Source organism: Anthonomus grandis, chromosome 8, assembly GCF_022605725.1.
Source record: "Anthonomus grandis grandis chromosome 8, icAntGran1.3, whole genome shotgun sequence".
NCBI classification, from domain to species: domain Eukaryota; kingdom Metazoa; phylum Arthropoda; class Insecta; order Coleoptera; family Curculionidae; genus Anthonomus; species Anthonomus grandis.
The window spans coordinates 23,341,658-23,368,834 of NC_065553.1; the positions used below are offsets into that span (position 1 = coordinate 23,341,658).

Consider the following 27,177-nt stretch of genomic DNA (forward strand, 5'->3'; position numbering starts at 1 on the left):
TAAAACCTTGAACCTAAGAGAAATTATTTTATTTTAACAGTTTGTTTAAAGAGTTATGTTTTTTGTTTTTTTATATTTTTATTTTTTTTTAAGTTTTTATAAAAATCTTTTCTGTGAAAATTAATTTTAAGTTCCAGCAAGTTTATATTAAAAATTAGTATATTTCCACGTTCTTTAATTTAAACCCCAATATCTTCCCATTTCTTCAAATTTAGTGTATAAGTATACACTAGTTTACCAGTTCTTAACTATTTTTTCATGACCTTAGTGCCAAGGCAAAGTAGGGTAAGTGCTTATATCTTAGTTTGCCATTTTTTTAAGGCACGTTAAAAAAAAATACAAAGGCAAAGTAGTGTAATCACCAAAACACTGTTTAAATATTGTTTTAATCCATTTAAATTTATTTGGTTGAAAAGAGAAGTTAAATCGGTGCAATTCGGACAAATAATAAATACGTGGCCTTAAATTTAAACTCGTTTATCTCGAAACTTAATTTTTGCGTGTACCTTCTTGAGCCTTTATGCGGCAGAAGGTGCCTGGTGCACCGGGCAGACGGGGAACTGCGGGGTGGATTTTGACGGCCGACCGGAGTGACCCAACTTGTATTCTATTCTGTAAACTTTGGTAAAACTATCAAAATTATGACTTTATTACGGAGTAATGTAAATTGTATTGTGCATTTCTTTAGGCCACCATACACCTCTGATTCATTCCCGTTGTAAGTGTGGACTAGGATATACATATACGATTTTGTTATTTATCAATTTTTATTACGGTATAAATTAAAATTGCACAAAAAAATTGCGATCTCCATTGAGATTCTACGTTACAATAAAGATTCCATTATTTAAGCCTACACATTTCATGATTGTTGGCGATTTTGTTACAGTATAATGTTACAATAAATACGTCAGGATACAAGTAACTTAAGAATAAGTATAAAGTACCATACAATAACTAAAAACAACCAAAAAAATAATAATGTAAAGCATTGTTCGTGTTTAAAGAATTTTTTGGTTCCTAGGCAAGATTAGTATTAGGCCAGCTAAAATTTCGCCCTAAATTTCCCAAAAATAAATAAAAAAACACTTTCCTAAATATATCACAGCAAATTTATAACAAAAAAAAGACAGTTTCCCACGACTAGATTTTCCCCCGTACTCTCCTCCTTTCAATTTCCCGAATTTTCTTTTCTTTTTTTTTTTTAAATGCTGGCAAAGTATAAAAAGTTTGGCATTCTCGAATTTTCTTTTTTAGCATCGCTAACCGCCGATAATAAAATAACAATAAGAAAAATAATTTAAGTACACAGAAAATATCACACAAAAATACTTTCGAATCTCTTCTCAACGTTAGTACAAGGAACGAAATGAATTTAAAATATAATAAAAACTTATGTATATAAGCATATAAGTAGGTATTTGAAGTACCCTAGAAAGCTGTACGTGTTCCAGTTTAACTGGATAAAGATACGTCTTGATATTGCAATCTTGTATAAATTAAAAAAATAAATTAATTAATTTTCCTCATATCTGTGCTTATCCTCGTTCTTCCAAGAGCTCACCTGGATATGTGGCGGAGGCAAAAAGCTACGTAAAGACTGGATAAGCTGAATTGTGTCCATAAGAGCTAAAACATGTATTTCATATTAACCCAAATAACGTTAACATTATGACTATTAGAGCAACAACAAATAAAAGTCAGATAAGATCAAAGTTAAATCGCCATCAATATTCGAAAGCCACTCTCGCGGGGGCTCTCGAGAATTCAGGTCGGAATATCATCATTATACAAAGTTGAAATTTAAAAAAATTATATTATTTTAAATTGGTGCTTACTTTTCTGTAAAGCCTCCGATTGCTTTCCGTATGGTTTGCACATTGATGGGCGGACGTACGTTTTCATTCTGGCCATATTTTTCATCACCTCACTGAAGGCCCTTACAATTTTCTCTTGTCCGCCCTCGTTTAATCGTTTGTCATCGTTTGACGAGGAAGATGACCAAGCTCCGTTATGGAGGGCTAATAAATCCTTGTTCGAAGCTCCAAGACCTGGAAAATACAAATTTAAATAGTGTTTATGAAATAAATACAAATTACACTTTGTGAATTAGGAATCTAATAAATATTAAAAAACATTATCGTTTGAGCACTTGTATGTGATTTCTACATTTTTCTACCAGAAATTTATCTTATAAAATGATCACCATTTTTTATGAGATCATTATTTTCTAAAAATGTCATCAAAAAGAAAGAAGTTTCAGATAAGATGAAAATTGATTTGAAATGCCTGGAATAAGTAGAAAAATGATACCAAATACCTAAGAGACATCAAGAAGGACTCCAACAACTTGGAAAGTATCAAATTACGAGACAGTTTTACCGCTAACCAAAACTCTTTATTTTTACTCTCTTATAGTAATGCTGGAACTAATTCAAATTGGAGAAAATCGAGATACACTTGTCCCGTTAAAGTCTGTTCAAAGAAAAAGGGACCTATTACTCTTCCGCGCACTATTCCACGCCACACATTTAGTTTTTGAGGGTACTGGGTGTTTACCTCCATCATCCAATGCGGATTTTCTGTTGCTTAGATTGCACATGTTTTGTAAGCGTTCACAAAACTCATTTCGCCTATCGAAATCGTCATCAAATAACTCTTGCACAGGAATAACTTGATAGGGTTTCAAAGAAAGCAAAACGTCAAGTTGTTCATTTTCATCTCGAGCAGAACGACCAGATTTCGGTAGATCTCTAACATGACCGAATTCTCTAAATTTAGCCTCTATTCTACTCACCACCTTTTTACATATCGGAGGACGAACATGATGGATTTGATTGAATAATTGAGCAGCTTCTCTTTGAGTACGTGTTTTATCACCAAACCCAACCATGCACAGAATTTCTATTTTTTTCTCGTTCCGTTAATTTTACCATTATGAAAACCGCAACTCTGCTCGTACACTTCACACTTGACAATATCTGTTTGGCGTACAACTGTCATACAGTTTCTATGAAAATACACGGTCACCAGCCAACAATAAAAAAACACAAATGAATGGAATTTTGCTCTGTATAAAAATTCTCAGAGATAAGATGACTCGTAAGGTGAACTTCAATACTAATGTTTGGTCGTCTTTTTTTCGATAACTGTTGACTTTAGGTATAGGACATGAAACATACGTAGAATTCCACGCGAAATTCAAAAATGAAATAAAAAAAAGGTGTTTTCATTTGAATGAAAAAATGAAGTTGATGGTCGTAATTTATTTTTGAGCAACCCTGTATATACAAACTTAACGTACAAAAATGCGCAACTTGAAATAAAAATCGACGGGTCCGAGCGTTTTTTTTCGAACACACCCCTGAATTTTAAATGAATTTAGACATAACTTTTGGGATGCACTGTATATGTTTTACCGTTGATTGAATATTTGGGAAGATACGCAACCTTATGGGCTAAAGCGTGACCGCAAATATGCGTGAAAAATAGATGGCGATTCTCTTCAGTATGTGCGAAAATAATTTCGTCCGTCGCTTCTCATTAGTAATCGGCCGATCATCCCCGAGTCGTGTGGGAGAGTTTTTGCATAGGTTCGTGTTTGCCGTATTGCAATTTGGTAGTTGTTAAAAAATTTTCTTGGATATCATAATCACAAATAGATAGATATATGTAAATATCTTTGTGAGACAATGGCTCCTTTAGGCAAAATTAATCAGTGTGCGTATCGTGGGCGCAATAATGTAAGAAAATGTAAAAACAATGTTCTCAGTTTTTTCAAATTTCCGATTTTAAAACCGGTGTTGCTTAACCAATGGATAGAAAATATAGGCAATGCGGAAACATATGTTATGGATGAAAATTTATTAAAAAACAAAGTGGTTTGCGAGAAACATTTTGACAAAATATATATTGTAGTAAGTAATAAGGGAAAGAGACTTCTAAAATCAGCTGTACCAATTTCATGGAAAGGTATTATTTTTGATACTTTACTTCCAAATTAGTGTTATAAATTTACTCTAAATTATAGAACCGGCCTCTAGAAACATAATTTCTTTGCCTGATACCTCATGTAACGCTCAAAGCCTTGAGAGTTTAGATGCAAAAGTTTCATCAATAATTGGGAAAATAATAAGTAAAGATTATTACAATATTACTTAAACTTGACACTTTATTTTTTATAGGCAGATTTTTTTAACTGTTGTATTAAAAGTACATGAGTGGGTATACTTTTAATGCTCATTCTCGTGCTCGCATTACTGAAAATATTCCTATTTGCCCTTTTGCATATTTTCAAACCCTTTTACAAGTTGGTGACAAACCTTACCTATTACAACGATAATTATTATATTACTTACATATAGACAGGATAATTCTTTTAATGCACAATTGTAAATGGACGATAGATCTCATCATTTTAGGATAAAAAGTTTGTTTGTTTTTTAGCAAAATTTGGAAATGCCTATTTATTTTAAAAAAGCTTTGCTTTTCAAAAAAAGTTCTACAGCAAACAAATATTTTAAATTTAACAGGCCACTTAATTTGCTAACTAGAAGATGTTAAAGACGTACCACAGATTACCTAAACCAGATGCGAAAGCTTGCGTCGGCACCTTTCAAGTTCGTAACCCAAGCGGCGTACAAAGGCGCGGCTCCAGTCAAAGCGAGGCCTTTACCGGTAGCTGATGATTTCCACCATTGGTCATAGACTTTCTTTATTTTTTAACACGCATTTTTTTTGCACCAGTTGTTCAGTTTCAAAAAAAAACTATCTATTAATAAATATTTATTTTATTATAAATGGTTAAGAATTCGAATTTTTTTATTGGTTTTCTCCGATTTTTTTAAAGATTTCAAATCTCTGTTAGCATACTTTAAAGCATAAAATATCCTAAGTCTTATAAATAACTTTACAATATATAATCGAGGGAAATTATTACAGGGATGATTAAATTTTATTAAACTCATAACGTTTAAATATTTATGAGAAATGCCAGGTTTAGTAGATATTTGATCAAACATTGAAATAATTTTTTTTTCTAATTCATAAATAAAACATACAAATTTCTCGCTAGGTGTTTTCAAACTACCAAAAATATTAGTTTCGGTGTTGCTATATGCCTTTAGTTTAGTTAATAAATTTGAAGCATCAAGGTTTCCGGATTCTTCTGAAAAACTGACACAAATGGGACATTTATGAATATTTAAAGCTTTTTTAATTAAGTAACCACAGACATATTTAAAAGCATTTTGTGTGGTTAAACTGTGTTCTCTATAATCACAATCAGAAACAGTTATTGCCTTACATATTTGAGATGACTGCATAGGCATCACTTCTCTTAAATTTTCATCTGAAACGTTTTTTAGCTCAGCTAGAAGCACGCCTAAATCATCCTCACAGTTCATATATTCAGAGTGTAAAAAATTCTGACAAAATATTTGTTTATGGGCTCTTTGAAATTGAATTGGGGTTGGATTTACGCAATTTCCTCCTTGTTGCCTTATATTTCCGAAATAATTTTCAAGACAGTCTTGATTTATTTTTCTGGTTTTTAGGTAGCTAAATCCGCAATTTGAAAGGCGCTGCCATAAAACTTTCAATCCATAGATAGATATCATCCAACACGAACGAAATTTACACTTTTTTGTCAAATTTTTTCCCTTATTATTGCATATTTCAAGGTTTTTCAAAAATAGCCACATGTGATTTAAAAACTCAACTTGATAATCAAGACCCTGATATGCATTTTTAAATTTATTCGGGTGGGACGTATCTGTAGAATTAAACAAATCAAACAAAGTATTAAATTTATCTATAATTTCAATTGTAGGTAAAGCATCTACAGGAAGTGCTCCTAATGTCATATATGTATTCATTCCACTCGCAACACTATGACTTAAAACTTGAGTGGACAGTTTTACCTTCATCTTTTCAAAGTTATTAGGATATATGTGGGATTTAGTAAGTTTCGGAGCACACCTATACACTTGCTGGCTATCTTTTTCATAAAATTGTTCGACAAACTTCCAAGACGTTACTTTGTTGTCAAAATGAAAATTATTTTCGGCTAAAATTTTAGTCGCCTTTAATAAATGTGGAGGGTCAAAAATGTAAACTAATTTCAAATCGCCCAATTGAAATTCAGGATTTTCTTCGTTAACCTTTAGCATTCTAGAAAGCTGTATAAAATTAGAGCCCATATCAGTTACTAAGCCTTGGATAAATAAACCAGCATCTGATAATTTTTTAACGCATTCAGTTAATATTTTTAAAATATCTGAAGCTTTAAGTTGGGAGTTTACAAAAAAATAAGCCAGTGGTTGCTTCCAGTTATGAAAAAGTCCGCGAACCATAATAGCAGCAACATTTTGTGCTATGATATTATTATTGTCATTTTTTCCAATATCCTCCCAGCCTACAATTTCATCTTTTGCTAAATTAAAATAAAGATAGGACATTAAAGATGTTTCATCAATACATATGGTACAATACTTATCAAGTTCAGACATAGTTTTAACTTTAATAGCAAGAGAATTGAATGTTTGTTCATTTAGTCCTGGTTTTGAAACAATACTTTGTGTCATTTTTTCCAGAGTACGTTTAGTAGGTAAATTTAATTTTTTTGCGAGAAATCTATATGCTTTTGGCCCCAAGAAATACAAAACTAAAGCAAACTGTTTATAACTATCTGGATATCGTTTAGCTTTACCTACTTTATGCTGTAATTTAGCTTGAACTTTTATTATTTCAGATAAAGTTTTATTTAAAAAGCTGTCACATAATTTAATAAAACTATCGAGTTTCGGTTTAATCGCTTTAGCCTGCTCAAATTGCTTTTTTTGTTTTAATATATTTCTTTTTAAACCTCTGACTTGGTATCGCAACTTCAGCTTTCTTGGGCTATTGGCAGTCAATGCAGATGAAGTTTGTGTTCCTATGCTTGGTGATTTTATGCTTGTAATGTAATTGATGGGCGTATCTTTAGTGCCTGTCACATCTAAAAAATTATTAACTCTAATACTATTTTTATAAATATTTAGATAATGCCTATGCTAATACCTGTGTTTACATATGCCTTTGAAAAATCACTTTGAACAAATTTATAATTGGTCGTTTGGTCAATCATATCTTTATTTGATTTAAGGTTATCCACATCTAGATAATAACAAAGAAAAAAATAAATATTATTAAGAAAGTTTTAAAAATATTTATTTTCTAAAGCACATTTTAAAAAAAAATGTCCTTTTAAAAACAAATTTTTATTTGTGTGAAAGTGAAAAAATAAAATAAATATTACAAAACTTGATAAGGCAGGGTAAACCGAGGGGCAAATAGAATAAAAACAAATACTTGACATTTTGCTGAAAAGAAATGTGATTTATTGTTTGCTTTTATTATATACATATGTTAGCGACCTGTAACTCTAAAGAGTTTTTATTTTTTGCATTGTACTAACTATTTTTTTTATATTAATATTTCTATTATACTTTTAGTGCAATTGATAAACAGCAAACCAAAAGCCCCTTTTAATTAGGAATATTTCTAATTGGGAATATTGCTGACAATGCGGTTCTTATATATTTTTGAACCATAGTGAAAATTATTTAAATTTAAGCTTCATATAACAGCACAAGAATTAAGTCTTAAACATAGCAAAATTGCAATTTTCTTCAGCCAATTCCCAATGAGACAGTAAAGAAAGAATTAGGTAACTAAATCGTGTTAAACTAAAAAATAAAAATATATGTTTGATTAACATTAATAACACAATCAGCTCTTTTTTTAAATTAGCAATAAAGAAAAACATAAATTAATAAAAACACATTAAAATGTTATATTTTATTGTTATTGTTATACTCTATTTCAGAAGTGTGTAGAGCAATAAAACCTCATTAGGTATGCAAAAGTGGTACCTGGTGATCCACCAATATTTTATGCCACTACCTTAGTTGGGTATTAGTTTCAATGTAAAATTCTTTCTTTTGGTTGATTGCAGGTAGTGCCACCCGGTTTTGGGTCAATTTATGAGTTTTGCCCATTGTTACCCACTGATAAACATTGAAAACGGTTCGCCAAAGGCGTGCAACTGAGACTTGTTTTTTACCTTATAATTAATGTACTTAATTAATAAATGCTATTTTATTTTAGAAAGTTACTTTTGTTTAAATGGAATAATATATTTTTTTCACAAATTTATTGAACATAATATGTAGAGTAAAACAGTTGAAAATGTCACTTTTGGATCTGGCACTTTTTGAACAGTGTATAACAATTTTAAATTATAATAGATTGTAGTCTTCTTCGTCATCTGACGAACTGTCATCACCTCTTGACATTATAATTAAAGGATCGACTGTCTCGATGAGGTTGTCAAGATCCCACATTTTGTCCTCTTGCTTAATTACATGCTGGACTGCTTTTCGCCAATTCTCTGGTGTCGCTTCCGTAATGGCTTGATCAAACAGTAGTTTAACATCTTTCATTTTAAAAGTCGTGTTTTGTCTTGCTACAAATCCTTTTACCTGCGCCCATATCAGTTCTATAGGATTTAGTTCGCAATGATATGGCGGTAAGCGCAGTACAGTTATATTATATTTTTCGGCTATATCTTCCACGGCGTATTTCATGAAACGAGTTTTGTGTAAGTTTGCTATTGCCAGCAGTTCTTTTTTTATCAAATTTGCTTCAAACGCAATACCTTTTGCAGTCAGCCAATCGATAATTTCTTGCTTTCTCCAACTTGAAGTTGGCGTCTTCTCTATTCGCCGTGAATGATAGCTTGCGTTATCCATAACCACCACCAAATTAGCCGGAAGAAATTTTATCATTTCACCAAAATAGTCCTCGAAAACGTCTGAGTTCCTGTGCGAGTCGACTCAAAGGTTAGCAGACCTTGTTTTAAAAATCCCTCTTCGCTTCTAATATGTGTGATTATAAGTCTTTTTTGTTTTCCCGAAGGTACTTTAATACCCGTAGACAGGCCTTCTATGAAAGCTTGGCGAGCACTGGTTATATTTTTGTCTTGCCACATTTTTTGGACTATATAACCTTCGTTAATCCACGTCTCATCAAGATAAAAAACTTTCTTTTGCTCCCTGCGGTACTGCTTGATACTTCTCAAGTATTGTCGTCTCCAACAAACAATTTCGTCGCTCTCCAGTAAAAGTGCTTTGCGGTTATGCTTTTCCCAGGCAAAATCCATATTTTTTAAAGCTTTCCATAAAAGTTTTCTACTTATCAACGGAATACTGTCATCTCGGCCAAGCTCCATTAAAATTTTGTCTAGGGTGGGTATTTCCTTTTTAAAATAAAAAGAGTGAACTTTTCTTCGAATTATACATTTAGCATTTTCACCAAGGACTTTTGTAGGTCGTCCTGGCTTTTGCTTGGGAGATTCCACTTGACCTGCTACTTTTCTTTCCCGCAACAATTTGAAACTGGTGGACTTTCCAATTCCACTCATTCGAGAACATTTTTCAACAATTTCTTGCACAGTAAAACTAGGGTAATCGTGTTTTATGCAATCATGTACATTTAAAATAATAACTTTTTCACTCAGCGATAGTGGAGAATTTTTAGTACATCTTTTCGTTGGACTGAATACCTCCATTTTTTAAATATTGGGATAATAATATTGTGATTACACTACAGCGTAGCAGTGACTACTAACGTTTAAAATATGATTTAAAAGTATTTATAGTCTGTATATATTACCTGACCCCATTTTTGCATGTACAAAGCGTTAAAAGATAGGTACCTATACAAAAGGATTAAAAGTATTTATTTAGTATTTAATCTCTTTCAAAATAAAGGCATTTAATCCGTGAAAATTAAATTCATAAATATTATAAGTACCTGCGCCTATGAACTACCACGAAATGTAGCCAAACAGAACGGAATTCCTCAGTTTATTGCTCTATACACTTCTGAAATAGAGTATAGTTAACCTACCTGATAAAATCAAAATCTTTCGTGGAGGTTCTTCGCTTTCGGATTCCAGATTAACATTAATTTCAGTATCATTTATTTCCGTCGATGTAAGTACACAAATATGATTACAAAAAAATGTAGGTATAGCGTTTGGAAATAACTTTTTCCCTCCAGTTGAGATATATTTTTCCGCAAAATGCTTTCTACATATTCTGTAATTTTTAAAGTTTTCTTTTTGCAGCAGGTCTTCTCTTTTAGCTGCACGAAGCCAAGCTTCACGTCTAAACAAACGGTGCGTATTATTTTAAAACTAAATAAATTAAATACGTTTACCTTAAAGGATCACTTGGAAGACCAAAAAAGGTTACTTCTGTGTTCACAGAAGAACAGCATCTACTTATGCACTTATAACTCGTCATAGTTAAAAAAATATATTTGCGCTCGCACTATGCCACTTCTCAGCGTCACGGGTACCGAAGCAAGCGTGAAACTAAAATAATTGTGCTCCCATACTATTTGATCCGACGTTGAGCGGACGAAAATAGTGGGGAACGCAGATCATGCCGCCAGGCTTACATTCGCATCTGGTTTAGGTAATCTGTGGACGTACCACGAATATTTTTGGGCGGGATAAAGAAGCTTTTTATGAAAATTAGGATTTTCATATTTTTTTATTTATAGGGTCCGCAAATTATTTTTTGGCTTGAAACTTTTTTAAAGATTTTAGATATTAGAGTAAATGTTTCATAAAGCAAATTACAGAAAAGTAACGTTACAGGGAAGCAATACAGCAATTGTACACAAATAAATATAAGCTATTTGCAATACTCTATCCTTGTAATGTTTTTGTTTTAGCGGACACCATCAAAACTTATTCCAGAAAGAAAAATCCAGCAGTTGACGATGATAATGATGAGGCAGATATAAATTTATTTATTAATAGTGTTAAGCGTTTATGTACCACCCCCGAAAACCCTGTAACTGAAAAAAAAAGAATTATGTAAAATAACAAGCCCAGAACGACAGGCAAATGAACTATGTCAAATATCAAGTCCCTCATCCACAAAATCCGATATAAAAAAAACAGTTGGGTGCTGTACATTTTAAAATAGATGTTTTAAAAAACCAAATTAGGGCTAAAAGAATGCAAAATATCCGTTTAAAAAGAAAAAGAAATGTAAATACAAATATTTTGCATATGTTTAAAAATAAAAGCCCCACTTTAAACACGTTTCTTGGTATGCAGTTAGCAACTCGGAAAAGAAACATTTGGAAGTTAGATGAGAAGCATTTAGCTCTTTCCATCTATTATAAATCTCCTGGCTGCTATAAATATTTAAGAAATAATTTATTTTTTTCTCTTCCATCAGTCCGCACGATTCAGTCATGGTTAAAAATAAATAATTTAAAAACAGGTTTAAAAAATGAGTTGACAAAAAAACTTTTTCTAAAAGTAAAAACAATGGATAAAACAGAGCGCGTTTGTGCTGTACTATTTGACGAAATTTCATTAAAACCCAAACTGGACTATAATAAAGTGTATGATTATATCGAAGGCTACGAAGATCTAGGTTTCCTTGGACGCAAAAATTCGTTAGCCAATACTGCACTGGTCTTTTATTTAGAGGCATATTTGGGAACTGGAAAATTCCCCTATGTTACTTTACATCGAATGGACCAGTTAAGGGTGAAGATTTATCAAAAATAATAAAATATGTTATAAGGACATTAAAAAAATTAACTCTAATACCAGTTGCTTTGGTATGCGACCAAGGAACAAGCAACAGATATGCCTTTAATATTTTAGGTGCATCAAAATTCAATCCTTGCATAGATATTGATAATTCAAACATTTTTACGATTTTTGATGTACCTCACTTGTTAAAGTCATTACGAAATAATTTTATGAACCCCAAATTAAAATTTAAAATCAATGAAAATTTTGTTTCTTGGTTTGATATTATAAAAACTTATGATATTGATAAAAGGAGTTCTACCACCAGAACTTTAACAAAAATAAACGACGCACATATTAAACCTAGCACATTTCAAAAAATAAGAGTTAAATACGCAGCTCAAGTTTTTTCAAACTCAGTTGCTGCTGCTGTTAAATCAGCTGCTCAATTAGGCATGTTGAAAAGCGAAACTGCTTACGATACGTCTATGTTTTTAAAAACCATAAATAAGATTTTTGATTCATTAAATAGCAACACATTATCAGATGCCAACCCTGATAAAAAAGCATTGTCTCTTAAAAATCCAATTGCATTAAGTAATCTTAAATTTGGTCTTGAATACTTTAAAACTATTGCTATTTTTGAAAATGAGAAAAAAAGAGATAATATGCATTGTATTAATGGATTTATTTGGACTCTTACATCGGTTTTGCGGCTATGGGAATATTTATCTAAAATATTTCAGTGTACATTTATTTCGACAAGTCATCTTAATCAGGATCCTCTTGAAAATTTATTTTCTATTATAAGAAATAGGTGTGGATACAATCCAACGCCCTCTGTCCAACAATTTAGAGTTTCTTTGCAATATAACATCTACATTAGGTTACAAAATGCAATAGAAACAGGAAATTGCGAAGAAGATCTGCAAGATTGTTTGAACTTTATTAAAGCACCTTCATCTAAAAGAGCTTTGGATGAAAAAGTTAAGTTAGATGAAGAGGTTAATACAGCTTCTTCCTCTAACTGCGCTCGAACCAAAGGCTCTCAAACTATTAAAGATTCTGGTATTATTAATTCTATAAATAACTGTAATGAAAATATTAGTGAAAATATAAGTTTAGAGACTTGCTCTAATGCATATGTGGCGGGATATTTTGGATATAAAATCTTGGAAAAATTAAAATGCAATAATAACTGTGAAGAATTTCTACTAAAAAGAGATATGGAAAGAAGCGATGATAGAGAAATATTTCTACTTAATAAAGATTATGCGTGTCTAAGTTACATCTCTGGCTTAAAAAAGCCTTCTGATGAATTTTTTGCTTTGACAAAAAACTTTATGGTTAAATTTAATTCTCTTTTTAAAAACGTAAAGCTAGCGAACAGTATTTTTAAGTTAATGTTTAATTTTTTTTTAAATGAAATAGATATACATTCCATTCATTTATGTCCGCAGCACATTGAGCAGTTTATTAAGTTATTTTTAAAAACAATGGTGTTAAACAATTAAAATGGGAAACTGAGAAATACTTTAAGTTAAATCAAGAAAAAAAACAACAAAAAATAAAAAACACCACAGAAAGGTTCGCATTTTTTCAAAGAAATGAAATATATATACAGGGCGTTTTAGGATAAACTTACGCAGTTATTTTCAAAATATAATAAATTATATGTATTTAAATGCTAAGATAGACAGCTAAATTCTATACATCTACATCTTAAATAAATTTTGCTGCAGAGCTTCTTCCCAAAATTTGCCGTTTTTGGTTTAAGAAATTTTTACGTGGATTTTTTTTTAAACTCCAGGGTCTTGCCTACTAAATCCATAGTAACACTAGTTTAGACAAGTTTTCGTCATAGTCTTTAAAAAAAATTAATTTGGACAGTCTTGATTTTTCTATAATATATATATATATATATATATTCTATAATATAGGAATTTTCTTTACTTGGTGCCCTCCTACTTTTATGCAAATCAGCGTGCACGAGTTTTGATAAAACATGTGTTTTTGGGATTCCTTTGGGTACATAGTAACACTAGTTTAGATAGTTGCCACCCCTACATAGTCTTTAAATAAAAATTAATTTGTAATTAAACTCGTACACGCTGATTTGCATAAAAGTAGGAGGGCACCAAGTAAAAAAAAATCATTAAAACATTTAGATTTCATCAAAATTTAATTTTTTAAGTTAAGTATACTTTAAGTTATGTATATTTTTTAGTCCATGAGAAAATAAAAAGGAGACTAAAAATACCAAAAAATTATTGCAAAAAAAATATGATATGCATATTACATTAGTTAATGTAAAATGCATCTCACAGAATGTGGTAAAATGCAGGTCGCCCGGAGCGGTAACTTTATGGCTGGTATTTTATGGATAACTTCACACAAACTATAATTTCTCACTTAAACACAACCTGGTTCTGTCACTTACTCTGAAAATCTAATTTATACAGGCGATTTTAAGTGAAATATTAATGTATAATAACGACGATTCTGTCAAGCTGCAAGGCGATATTATTATATGAATTCAATTTTTTTGGATTAATTTATTAGCAGTTCTAAAATTGACAGAAAAGATGTAAACAGTCAAAAACATAAAGCAGGTGTTACCACAGATTTAACTAGCTACGCTCGCGTAGTGTTACCTTTTAAATTATGAATATATGTTGTAGATTTTAAGTTTTAGGTTTAGCTTGTATTTTATAATTTATGGCTTTAGTTATAATTTTCCATTTTTTGTGATACTTTTTACTTTACATTTACCCAATCCAACTGTATATTCTTTATATATGATTACTTACTTTCCTAGTATTTGTAAAGGTTAAATAAATAAATAAAATGTACCTAAATAAATAAATAAATGTACTTATTAAAAATTAACTCGTCTTATTTATCTCTATATTGATTTTTCTTATATTAATTGTTTATAATATTTTATAATTAAATGATGGTAACTTTAAAAACGACATATTAGGTATATAGTTTGCGAAAATTCAAAAGCGAGCCCGCTAAAAGTGATCATCCTGTATATCATATACATACATACATAGATAATAATGTGTAATACACAAATTATATATTTAAATTTGGTCTTATACTTAAACTAGTCATAAATTAGTAGCAGTAGCATATCTATGTAAGTCCCCATATACCTACTAAATAAAATATTATAAACGGAATAACGATCGTAATGCTAAAACTCCCATTCATGTGTTATTTTGCTTCACAACCGTTCGGTCCCGAGCGTAAAAACACAAGATTTTTAATTTCGCCGCGGAGCGTCGCCACCTCTCAACTTTAAAATTGCTGGCTAAACCGAGTAACTCGTTGAGTGCCGCGGGCACGCTATAATACATGGTATTTGCGTATCTTCCCAAATATTCAATCAACGGTTTTACTATGATATTTATGCACCAAATGACCAGTATTAGGGTTTTCTTTTGGACAATAACCTACTAAATTGCTATCAAACTACAAGACTCACCTTCAAGATTCTCGATATTCGCTCTCAAAAAATCGGTAATCTTATGGTCCATTAAGGGCAACTCAAAGTGTTGTTGCTTCTGTGCCTGTGCCTGCGCCTGCCCGATCGACTGTTGTTGCTGAGCAGCGGCCTGTTGCTCCCTTTGAGCAGCTGCCGCAGCTGCTGCAGCTTGTTCTCTCTGTTGCTGAGCGGCCGCTTGCTGTTGGGCCTGCTGTTCTTGTTGCTGTTTCTGTTGCTCCCGTTCACGTTTAGCCGCCAAGTCTAGCTGCTGTTGAAGGTGTAGCTGTATATCGAAATTTAATTGTTTAACAGGTTTTTCGTATAATGTAGTTAGATTAGGGTGGAGAGTTAAAAAAAGTCAGATAAGATCAAAGTTTTATCGCCTTCATTAGACGAAAGCCGCCCTTGGGGGCTCTCAAGAGTTCAGTTCAATTTATCATCATTTACTTGTTATGTTACAGTCTATAGCGTTTCTCAGTGTGTACTTATGCAGCTCTCCATTTAAACGCAATATTTAGTAGCTAAAGTCTCTTAAATAAAGTAAATTTTGTGCCATTTTGTAACTTACAGTGTTCTTAGTGATACCCTATAATTTCATAACGACATATGAAGTAGCTCGCGTCTAATTAAGTAAACAATGTCGTCAATATGTATATCCTGCACGTCACAAATAACGAAAAAATCTCCAGGTATACAATGCCAAGGAATCTGTAGGAATTGTTATCATGCTAAATGTGTTGGTCTATCGATAGATCAAGTAAGTATCATTAGCGATAAACTGGGCATTTTGTGGAAATGTTCAAGTTGCAGCGGCGATCCTGTGGGTCAAAGTCCAATCGATGCCCCAACTGGGATGGGTTATTCTACGAGTACTGCTCATATTGGATTTAAAGATGAAATGGTCGATTTTATGAGAGATATTAAAGCTCAAATTCGCGAGTTCCGCACTAAGCAAGATGAACTTTTACAGTCTGTGGATTTTTGTTCTCATAAGGTGTCGGAGTTTGAGGAATCTCTAAAGAGGTTAAGTGAAGAAATATAGGTAATTCAAATATTAAAAACGGAAAACGAGACCTTAAAAAAGACTGTTAAAGAGCTTTCCGGGAGGGTCAACGATATTGAGCAGATATCTAGAAACACCAATATAGAAATACAGGGACTCCCTGAAGGAAGAAATGAGGATCTTATTAGCATAGTCAAGAAGATTCACACCTTGATCGGAGTTGAAGTTGAAGAAGATGCTATAGAGCATGCGCAGAGGGTTCAATCCTTTCGCAAAGATCAACCTAAAAATGTGGTAATAAAATATGCATCACGCAAAGTAAGAGAAAATGTTCTTCAGGCATCAAAACTAAGAAGAGGTAATAATAAAGACGGTCTCTCTCTTGAAGGTATATCAAATAACATATTCATAAATGAACATCTATCTCCACATAATAAACTCCTTTTTAAAAAAACTCGCGAACAAGCTCGAGCCAAGTCCTACAAATATGTCTGGATTAATAATGGCAATATTTTAGAGCGAAAAATGCCCGGAAGCAATGTCAAGCAAATTTATAGAACTATAATTATCGATGAGCAGCACGGTTTTTTTCCCAAACGATCAATTGATTCCAACTTAGTTGTTTACTCGGAATATGAATTCACTATGAATATAATGGATTGTCAGACGCAGGTAGAGTCTGTGTACACCGACTTCAGCAAAGCATTTGACAAAATTGATCATAAGACTTAACGAAGAACATAAACAAAGTACTTGCATGGCGGTGCTTGATTTTAGCAAAGCATTTGATACTATAAATCACTCAATGCTCCTTGCAAAGTTGGGATATTTTGGTTGTTCCGAATCTACAGTTTCTTTTTTTGATTCCTATCTTAAAAATAGATCACATTCGGTGTTGTTAAAAACCAACAATGGATGTTTGGAGCACTCAAGGTATCTCGACTTGGAAATTGGTGTTCCTCAGGGCTCCATATTGGGACCTCTTTTATTTTCGATTTATGTTGCGGATATGCCTAACTGTATTGAACATTGTAAATTACAACAATATGCTGATGATTCTCAAATATACATGCCATTAAATTTTTTAAATTTTAATATTTCTGAGCAAAAAATTAAATCGGATATACTAAACATAGTTAATTTTTCCAATAAGCATAACTTAAAAATTAACCCTGCTAAATCTAACATCATTTTATATGGCTGTAAGTCAGGAATTCTGAGACACTTATATGAAAGTATAAATATTGAGATTAATGGAGAAAAAATTCCAGTTGTCATTGAAGTGAAAATATTAGGATTGACTTTAGATTCTAACCTTTCTTTTCAGACACACATTAAGAACAAATTAAATATAGGCTATATGCGTCTTAGAAATTTGTACAGATTTAAAAATGTCTTAAAAAGTAAAACCAAATATTATCTCTGCAATAGCCTCATTCTCTCCTTACTCGACTACGGTGATATCGTATATTCTAATTCTATAACATCTGAGCTTTCTAGATCTATACAAAAATTGCAAAATAGCTGTATAAGATTTTCTTATAGCGCTGCCTATCGGGAGCATATCACACCTTATTTAAACATAAATTCTATTTTAAATATGGAAAGGAGAAGAAAATTACACATATATGCCTTCATATATAAAATAATAAAGTCGGGTCAACCCCCTTATTTAAATAAGTTATTTACTACTCTCTCGCATTTGCATAATACTCGTAATGTTGGAAATTTTAGGATACCTCAACATAGAACAAGTAGCTTCCACAAGTCATTCTCGGTTGTCGGAGTTACAATGTGGAATGACTTGCCAAATAATATTAAAGATTTGTCATTTAATAAATTTTACACCAAGGTTAAGCAAATTCTTCTCGACTCCCAACGATAGTATGATGCCTAATAGTATGCTAATAGTATGACTAGTAGTAGATACATAGTAGTATAAACTGCAAAATCAACTAAGACCAAAGAAAAGCTGGCCTGTCCAATCTTTCTTTTGTGGTTCTTTTTTGTCAATTCTTGTTACCTTCCGTCGCATGCCAGCCAAATTGCTCTGCCATTTTTTGTTTCTACCCTTTTTTAGTTTTAGTTTTAGTTTTGTTCTTTTTTAGGTTAATTAAGAATTTTTTTTAGGAATTTTGTGTTTATTTATTATGTTTTCAAGGCCTGTTTCACGCAAATTGCGCTATCGGTTTTATATAATCGCGAAGCAGTTCCTTTTACCAAAAATTGTTAATTTTATTTTCTCATGTAGCTAATTATATTTATAACTATTTTTTTGGTAATAAACTTTTTTGACTTTGACTTTGACTTTATTACAGAAACTTGCTGGAGTGGGACTTCATGGAGGAGATCTCCTGCGGTGGTTGGCGTCGTACATTTTTAATCGATCCCAGTATGTCACTGTACACGGCCACCACTCCTCCACGTATCCAGTTACCTCAGGCGTACCTCAAGGTTCCTACTTGGGGCCCTTACTATTTATAATCTATTTAAATGATGTTATAAAATGTTTTACCTTCTCCAAAATATTACTTTATGCAGACGATATTAAGATTTTTGCTTCCATTAATAATCTCGGTGATTGCTTTCTCTTACAAAATGATTTGGACAGATTTTATGAGTATTGTCAGAGAAATAAACTTTACCTTAATTATGATAAATGCGCATTATTAGTTTTACACGTAATACTAACCTATTTCAATTCGACTATAATTTTAATGGAATTCTACTTAAGAGGACTGATAAAGTGAGGAATCTGGGTGTCAGATATGATCAAAAGCTAACTTTCGCAGAACATATTAATTACAGCATCAAGTGTATCGAATGCTGGGATTAATTGTAAGAAATAGTAGGCTATTTACCTCTAATAGCTCTTTAAAAGCATTATATTTTGCCTATATTTATAGTCGTTTGGGTTTTGCCTCCGTCGTCTGGGCTCCGCAATATGCGGTGCCTGCTATCAGATTGGAAACAATACAAAATAAATTTTTAAGATTTTTGGACTATAAAAATACTGGTATATTTAACCTACATGTTAATTTAATAGAACTTAGAGTTAAATATCAATTATATTCACTTGAAACACGGTGCTCTCACACATACATGTTCTTTTTTTATAAAATAATTAACTATCAGATTGACTCGACTTATCTAATATCCCAAATACCTTTCCATATACCTTAGCGAAATTTTCGAAATTCTTATTTGTTTCCAGTCTGTTTGTATAGAACCAATGTAGCAAGGAATTCGCCGTTAAGTCGTATGCTTTCCTTATATAATTCCAATTTTTTTTCTGTAGATTTATTTTGCCGCTCTCTTTCTATGTTTAAAAAGAGCATTAGAGATCCTTGTTCTAATTAACAAAAACACAAAATTAGAAACTTAGCACTGTTTTTCTGCTCTTGTATTATTTTTTAAATTTTGTATTAGTTAAGTACACCTGAAACACTTTGTAAATTGTGGATGTTCCTTTGGGTTTCGGCCTGTTAACATCCTATTTGTTTTTGATAAATAAATAAATAAATAAATAAATAAGTTTTGGAAAGCTGAATCTCAAAAGTGCATTAATTGTTTAAAATAGTCACAAAATCAAAATTAATAATTTTAAATGTTAACCTCTCGATAAAACTCTTGTATGTCGTTGTTTTGCGTTGAGGGTTTTGAAAATCTTTAGTTAAGAACTAAAATTAATCATAAAGTATCACAATGCATAGAGGAGATTTATTGAATAAAAGATAATGTTTTAAACTATGTCCAAGCACTAGATAAATTCCTTATTCAAGTTCTACCATGTTCTGACTATATAACTCTATTGGGTGAACTAAATATACATGTTTTAAATGTGGATATGTGCTTCAAATTTTATAATAGAATTAATGGATTTTTTTGTTTTTGCACAAGTTATAGGTGAACCAACTTGAATAATAAATAGCAGTCTTAAAAATCTTTGCTGGATCCGATTTTTAATAGTCATGATGATATTGCCATTCCATCTGGAACTCTTAATGATGACAATATCGGCGATCATAGGGTCACTTATTGCGACATTCAGGTTCCTTATAAAAAAATTGTTCAAAAAATTATTTCTTTTAGAGATTTTAAGCATTTTAAAGAGAATGATTTTTTTTTGGGATCTTTTCAGTCTACTAAAAAATGTATAATATATTATTGACATAGATGTTGAAGTTGAGTTTTTTACTTCCTATATACCAACATTGTTTAAAAAGCATATAACTGTAAAGACAGTGTGGGCAAGCAAACCACAACTACAAAAATCGTGCATATATGAAAGGATTCTATAAAAAAGGTTCAACTTCCACTGAAAATTGCAAAAGTGTGCCTGGAATAGTTTCCAAATTATCCTGCTCAAAAGTTGATATAATAATCTAAGATTTCAATTTTTCTTGGCTTTCGACCATTCCTAACAAATTCAACTCTAACTTAAAAAGTTCTCAGGCTACAAAAATCGTTCATATATAAAATGATTATATAAAAAAGGCGCCAACTTTCAAGGAAAATTGCAAAAGAGTGCCTGAAATAGTTTCAAAATTATCCTGCTCAAAAGTTGATATAATAATCTAAGATTTCAATTTTTCTTGGCTTTCGACCATTCCTAACAAATTCAACTATAACTTAAAAAGTTCTCAGGCTACAAAAATCATTCATATATGAAATGATTACATAAAAAACGCGTCAACTTTTAAGAAAAATTGCAAAAGTGTGCCTGGAATAGTTTAAAAATTATCCTGCTTAAAAGTTGATATAATAGGGTCGAGTGGGGTAAATGTAAACAGGGGTAATTGTAAACGCCATAGGCAATCTTTTTAAATTTGCCGCTAAAACCTTATAACTTCCGGGCACAGTCTATTACCCCCTCCTTTCATACTATACAAAGATGCAGGCTCGATTTTAGTTTGTTTTGTGCTTTCATTCCAACCATAACAATAATTCTGTTTTTCCATTGGTGGCCACTGTGTGAATATTTATGTGAAAATTTTAAAGGTAAGTACTATAAAATAAGCTTTGTATTGTTAAAAATACCCTAATTGTTGTGCCTAAATATATTTTAAAAGTGAAATATTACCTTAATATCTTAAAAAAAAGTGTTTACATTTACCCCGAAAAAAGTGAATGGGGGTAAATGTAAACAGACTTATGGGGTAAATGTGAACATAAATTTTAGTAAATACATTTGTTTCAGATACTCAGAAAGTATATTAGAAAAACTAATGGGCCAGCTTATACCAAAGAAGACCTAGAAAATGCTGTTCGAGATGTGCAGAATAGAAATATGTCTTACAGGCAGGCACAAGAACACTACTCTGTACCAATTTCCGTTATTTCCCAGCGCCTTAATGGAAGAACAACCGCCATTGATTCTACAGGGCGAGGTCGTTAATTAACGTTTGCTCATGACACAGAAAAGAAAACTGTAGATTGCTTGTTGGCTGGTGCAAAAGCTGGATTTCCATGCGACAAGGACGAACTGTTGGATCTTATTCAGGAGTATGTAAAATCACTTAATATATCTACACAGTTTCTTGATGATGACCGCCCAAGTATAGATTGGTATTACTCATTTTTAAAACGGCATAAAAATCTTTTATCTTTAAAAAAGCCTGAACATCTGCAAAAATGTCGGATAGACGCTAGAAGACCAGATGTAATTTGCAAGTTCTATGAAGATTTAAGCAACGCATTTAATCAATTCCAAATAGCATCTCCAGAACAGGCATGTTTCCTTTTTAATGCGGATGAGACGGGCTTTAAAAGTGACCCAAGTCGATTAACGGCAATCGGACAAAAAGGCAAGCCTTTAAGTCGCGTTTCTGGTGGATCAGGTCGCGAATCTACTACAGTCCTAGCATGTGTGGGAGCAGATGATTCTGTGCTTCCTCCTCTTATTGTATTTAAGGGCGCTGGTGTACAAGCACGCTGCGTGTCCGAGAAAGCGTATCCTGGAACTCTGTATGCAGTGTCAAAAAACGGTTGGATGGAGGAACCACAATTTTTCACTTGGTTTACCAAGGGTTTTATCCCTCATATAAAAAATATAAGACAATTTAAGAATCTTCCAAACCAAACTGCGGTGCTAGTATATGATGGACATGCTAGCCATATTAGTGTTTGCATAGTTGAAGAAGCTATCTCTAACAATGTTACCCTGATTAAGTTACCAAGCCATTTGACGGATATGTTACAACCCCTTGACAAATGCGTGTTTGGTCCTGTCAAGACTTTTTGGGAGAAAAAACTTGTCGCGTATGAAAAGAAACAAATGGGTAAGGGAACCGGAAGATTGTCTAAATCGGAATTTGTATAACTACTAGTCGAAGTTTGGACTCATGCAATAAAACCAAAAAATATTGTATCTGGTTTTAGTAGTTGCGGGATTTTTTCCTGTCGATAAAACAAAATTTCCGATAGCCTCCTTTAAACAGCGTGAATTAGAGCAGTATCTGCAGAATCAGAATACTTCATCAAAAGAACCTAATAATAGTTTACAAAAAACGGACAGCCTAAGAAATAATTATGAATTTGAAGTTCCAGAAATTGAAGAATATCCGCAGAATGAAAACCGTTTCTCTAAGGAACCTAATGATGGTTTACAAGGAACAGATATAGATACTTCTAAAGATGTTCCAGAATTCGAAGAATATCTGCAGAATCAAAACGATTCATCTAAAGAACCTAATAATGGTTTACAAGAAACAAAAAGCCCTAACGATACTCCTGAAAATATCCCACTTGGTATTTCCGATAATCTCCACGACGATTCAATTACGTCGCTAGAGGTGAGGGTAGTAACTCCAACACTTGACCAAAAAAAAACAATCTTGTAAACACCTTACCACTGAAACTTGTACATCTAGTTGTAATATACTAGACACACCACACACACTTACCAAATTGTTCTTTAAGTCGCCAGAAAAAAAGGAAAAAGTCACTACAATAGTAAAGCAAGTAATACCAAGATTAAGACAGCAGACATATAGCGAAATTTTAACAAATCAAGACGTCCTTGATAAGGCTTAAACAAGCACACGAAAAGAAGATGAAGAAACCCAAACAAGAAAAGCAAAAAAGGAAAACACTAGAAACCGAAGAATCAGTCAATCAAAAAGACAAGCAAACAAGATAGTTCAAGTGAAGATGATAATATTGAAGACCCAATTGATATAAACAAGACAGCTCTTCCGGATTTAAAAACTGGAAGTTTCGTTCTTGTCCAATTTAAAGGTGGGAAAAGAAACACTATAATCTATAAATATGTTTGTTCGGTCGAGAATATCATAGATAATGATGTTGAAGTCGTAGGATTAAGAGCTATTGATGACAGCCACCAAACAAAATTTTGCAGTCAATTCTAGCGATTTGAGTTATGTTAAGCATGATCAAATACTAGGTGTTTTGCCTTTCCCCATAATTAAAATGAAAGGAGAAAGGATATATTACTATTTTGAGAAAAGTGTTCCAGTAGTAGAAGATTAATGTTCTAGTATTACATTTTTGTAAGAGTACCAACCTTTTTTTATGACTAATAATAAAAAATTACCAAGTTACCAAATGCTACCAAATTTTCCCTAGGTTTTTACATGTTAAACAAATCTATATGGTTTTCTTTGGTATTATTTGTTATAAGGAAAAAAATAAGTTATTTTGTATTCTATTTTTAGGGGTAAATGTAAACAGCCACTCAAACTAAATAGGAATGTTTTTTGTACTTCAGTAATTCAAATGTTTACTATTGCCCCACAAATTTTCTTATTTACTTAAATGGTTTTTGTAGTAGCTGTTTACAATTACCCCAATACCATTGGGGTAAAAGTAAACAGTAACAACTTTTTTTTTATTGAATTTTTTTTTAATTCTTAGCTTTTTAAATGTTTTTTTTTTTGGATTTTCGTAAAATATAAGGTCGATGCAATATAGTAAATTAATTGTAGCTAAAATATTTAATAAACAGAAGTTGCGCCACACAGATAAAAACCGAAAATTTTTAAACTTGACAAAATCATTTACAATTACCCCACTTGACCCTAATCTAAGACTTCAACTTTTCTTGGCTTTGGACTATGCCTCACAAATTCAACTCTAACTTAAAAAGTTCTCAGGGTACAAAAATCATTCATATATGACATGATTTTATAAAAACAGTGTCAACTTTCAAAATTTACAAAAGTGCTCCTGAAATAGTTTCCAAATTGTCCTGCTCAAAATATGATATAATAATGTCAGATTTCAACTTTTCTTGCTTTGAACTAAGCCTCACAAATTCGACTCTAACTAAAAAAGTTCTTAAGCTACAAAAGTCATTCAATTAAGAAATGATTCTATAAAAAAGATATCAACTTTCAATGAAAATTGAAGAAGTATGCCTGGAATAGTTTCCAAATTATCCTGCTTGAAAGTTGATATAATAATCCAAGATTATTTTTCTAATAAAGATGTTATTTATTTAATTATTCTACAATTTTTATAACAATAAAAGGTTTGTTTTTTTGTAAACATAAATACCACCTTCTAAATTGCAGAATATAGATTTGTTTACTAACTAGTGAATTGAATTAATGCAGTAGCAAAATAACTGACCTGCTGTCTTTGTTTTTCCAGATTCGCATTGATCTTATCAAGGTTTTGTTGTGCAATAACTCTGCTTTGTTGTTGCAGTAGAGCGGCAGTAATTTCTTGTTGAGTTGGAGCCACCGACTTTGGTCTCTCCATATGAGATTGAGACTTTGATTCTAAGGGCTGAGGCCCACTTAAATCTACTGCCCCTAATCCTAAAGTGTTTATTAAAATAAAAAAAAATAAAATCCATGACATTAGGTTTGTTGTACTCACTGCCCCTGATATCCCCACTGTTTGAACTCCTTTCCCCAAGGTATCCTGGAGCTAAGTGCTGCAAGGTTTTTTGAGTTAGTTCCATTTGATTTTTGTAATATCTACAAGCTGGGTTCGGGCAGTTTTGTACCACCTCTATAATGAATTCTTTTTCCATGCCAAAGTTTTCTCGACCTAAGATAGCATTCTTAAGTTAAGTTCAAATCTTATAAAACCATTTTACCTATAGTGTAAGACTCCATAACTGCTCTGACAGTTGCTTCCACACCCAAATGAAGACCGTGCGGCCCATTCATATGCTTCAACATCACTGCATTGGCAAAATGCTCAAATGGCAATATTATTTTACCATTTTCTCTAAGTATTAGTCTACCTTGAGAGTCTAAAGTAACTCTAGAAGTCATCATCCTAAAAAAGTAACAAACTAATGCATAAGGTTTTTAAATTTTTAAGGAATATCAATATCAATAATGAAGAAGATGAAAGGCCTTTTATAATCTTAATGCTGCCTCAATATGTATGTATAGTGTAGATGATTTCAACTCGAACACCTTACAAATTGGGGTACGGTCAATATACTAAATTCACGCATTGAAACAAATAGCAAAATATATAATGAGCGGTCCTCTTATATTTAAAGACATCTGATCGCTGGAAATTCCTAAACCCCGGCCCGTTCAACGAGAAATGTTGTCAGAGAGAGGTAGGCTAAGTCCCCAGCAATGACGTGTAAAAGACGAAGACAAAAGATTACTACCGGCGCTTGGGGTTTGAATTGGGGACGGGCCGGGCCTATACGATAAATTTCACATGGGCCTGGTGCCAGTGGCGTTTTATGTTTTATTTCTGGTTTAGAATCAAATGTCGTAAGAGTGTGTTGGTCGCGTGTCGTAATTTTATAAATTAATTTGTTGTTACCGTTGTGGTCTTTGTTTTTGTTGTTGCTTTTGTCGTTGTTAATACTGTTGTTATCACTGTTTTTAAATACTTTTTATCTAACAATTTAAAATGCCATTGTGAAGACCTTTTGATGTTTCTCATAATGAAATGGACAATTTGGAAGTTAATTCCGACTTGGCGCAATCGGAATTTTTAAATAAAGACTTACATGTTCAAACCCAGGGAGTTGTTTTAAATATTTTCAATTGCCTAAAAAACGAAATGCGTGGGGCCTCACAAAACGACATTTTAAAAAGAGTTTGTGAGCTGACTAAACTTGCCCGTACTACCATCTACACAGTGATAAAAGCCGGAGACGTCATCGATCATTCTGTAAAGAGAAAAAGGACCAATAAGCTTAAAAAAGTTGATGATACCGACAAAGACGTAATACGTCGAACTGTATATCAATTTTGCAGTAAAAACAAAGTTCCAACCTTAGACATGATTCAGAATAAATTACTTACAGATTATCCTAATTATATATATAAATCTCTTTTCACCTTACGTCATGTTTTACAAGATTGTGGGTTTAAGTACAAAAAATTGGACAAAAGAATGGTTGTAATGGAATCTCTCCGTATCGTAGCACTGAGGCATGAATATTTACGAAAAAATAAGGAATACCGCCAATTAAAAAGGGAGATAGTGTACCTTGACGAAACTTGGTACGACACACACGATGTTGTGAAATATGGTTGGGTGGATACTAGTAGTAACTGCACACTAAATGGACCTTGTTCACGCAGTAAACGGGTCATCATACTTCACGCAGGTGGTAATAAGGGTTTTATTCCGAACGCTTTACTATTATCGGTCAAAAATATAAAGGACTCTTCGGCTGACTACCATGAAGACATGTCCGCCAGTCTATTTGAAAAATGGTTTGCTGAACAATTACTGCCAAATCTATCCCCCAATTCAGTCATCGTGATGGACAATGCATCTAATCATTCAAGATTATACCACAAAGTGCCCAACAACAGCACAAAGAAGGACGACATTGTTAAATTTATGAAAAAAAAGGTGTTATTAGAAGCTATAAAAAAAATATTTGAGGAGGAATTTGTTATGGACAAACTCTGCGAAGCACAAGGTCATACAATTTTCAACAGGCGAGTGCATAGTATAGTTGGTACGATGATAAGGCAAAGAAAACAATCGATTTGCCCTCAGATTACGGTATGGAATATTAAATGAAATCCTATAAGTAGTTCGGGACAAATCACAAGGCCATTCAAAAGTTTATAAATAAACACCAAATCATTCTCAGTGCGTCTCTTAAGTAAACTC

General features: G+C 32.3%; 1 protein-coding gene across 1 annotated transcript in view; it reads right to left on the reverse strand.

The window, feature by feature from the left end:
- Positions 1 to 748: 748 nt before the first annotated feature.
- Positions 749 to 27,177, reverse strand: part of LOC126739468 (vacuolar protein-sorting-associated protein 36) — a 29,630-nt gene continuing 3,201 nt past the window's right edge. Inside the window, exons 3-8 of the mRNA XM_050445145.1 lie at positions 25,169 to 25,353; positions 24,946 to 25,119; positions 24,694 to 24,884; positions 15,099 to 15,381; positions 1,839 to 2,051; positions 749 to 1,629 (exon numbers count right to left, since the gene is read on the reverse strand). Of these exons, the coding sequence (XP_050301102.1) occupies positions 1,517 to 1,629; positions 1,839 to 2,051; positions 15,099 to 15,381; positions 24,694 to 24,884; positions 24,946 to 25,119; positions 25,169 to 25,353 (1,159 nt within the window). The 3' untranslated portion in view covers positions 749 to 1,516. The remainder of the gene's footprint in view (positions 1,630 to 1,838; positions 2,052 to 15,098; positions 15,382 to 24,693; positions 24,885 to 24,945; positions 25,120 to 25,168; positions 25,354 to 27,177) is intronic.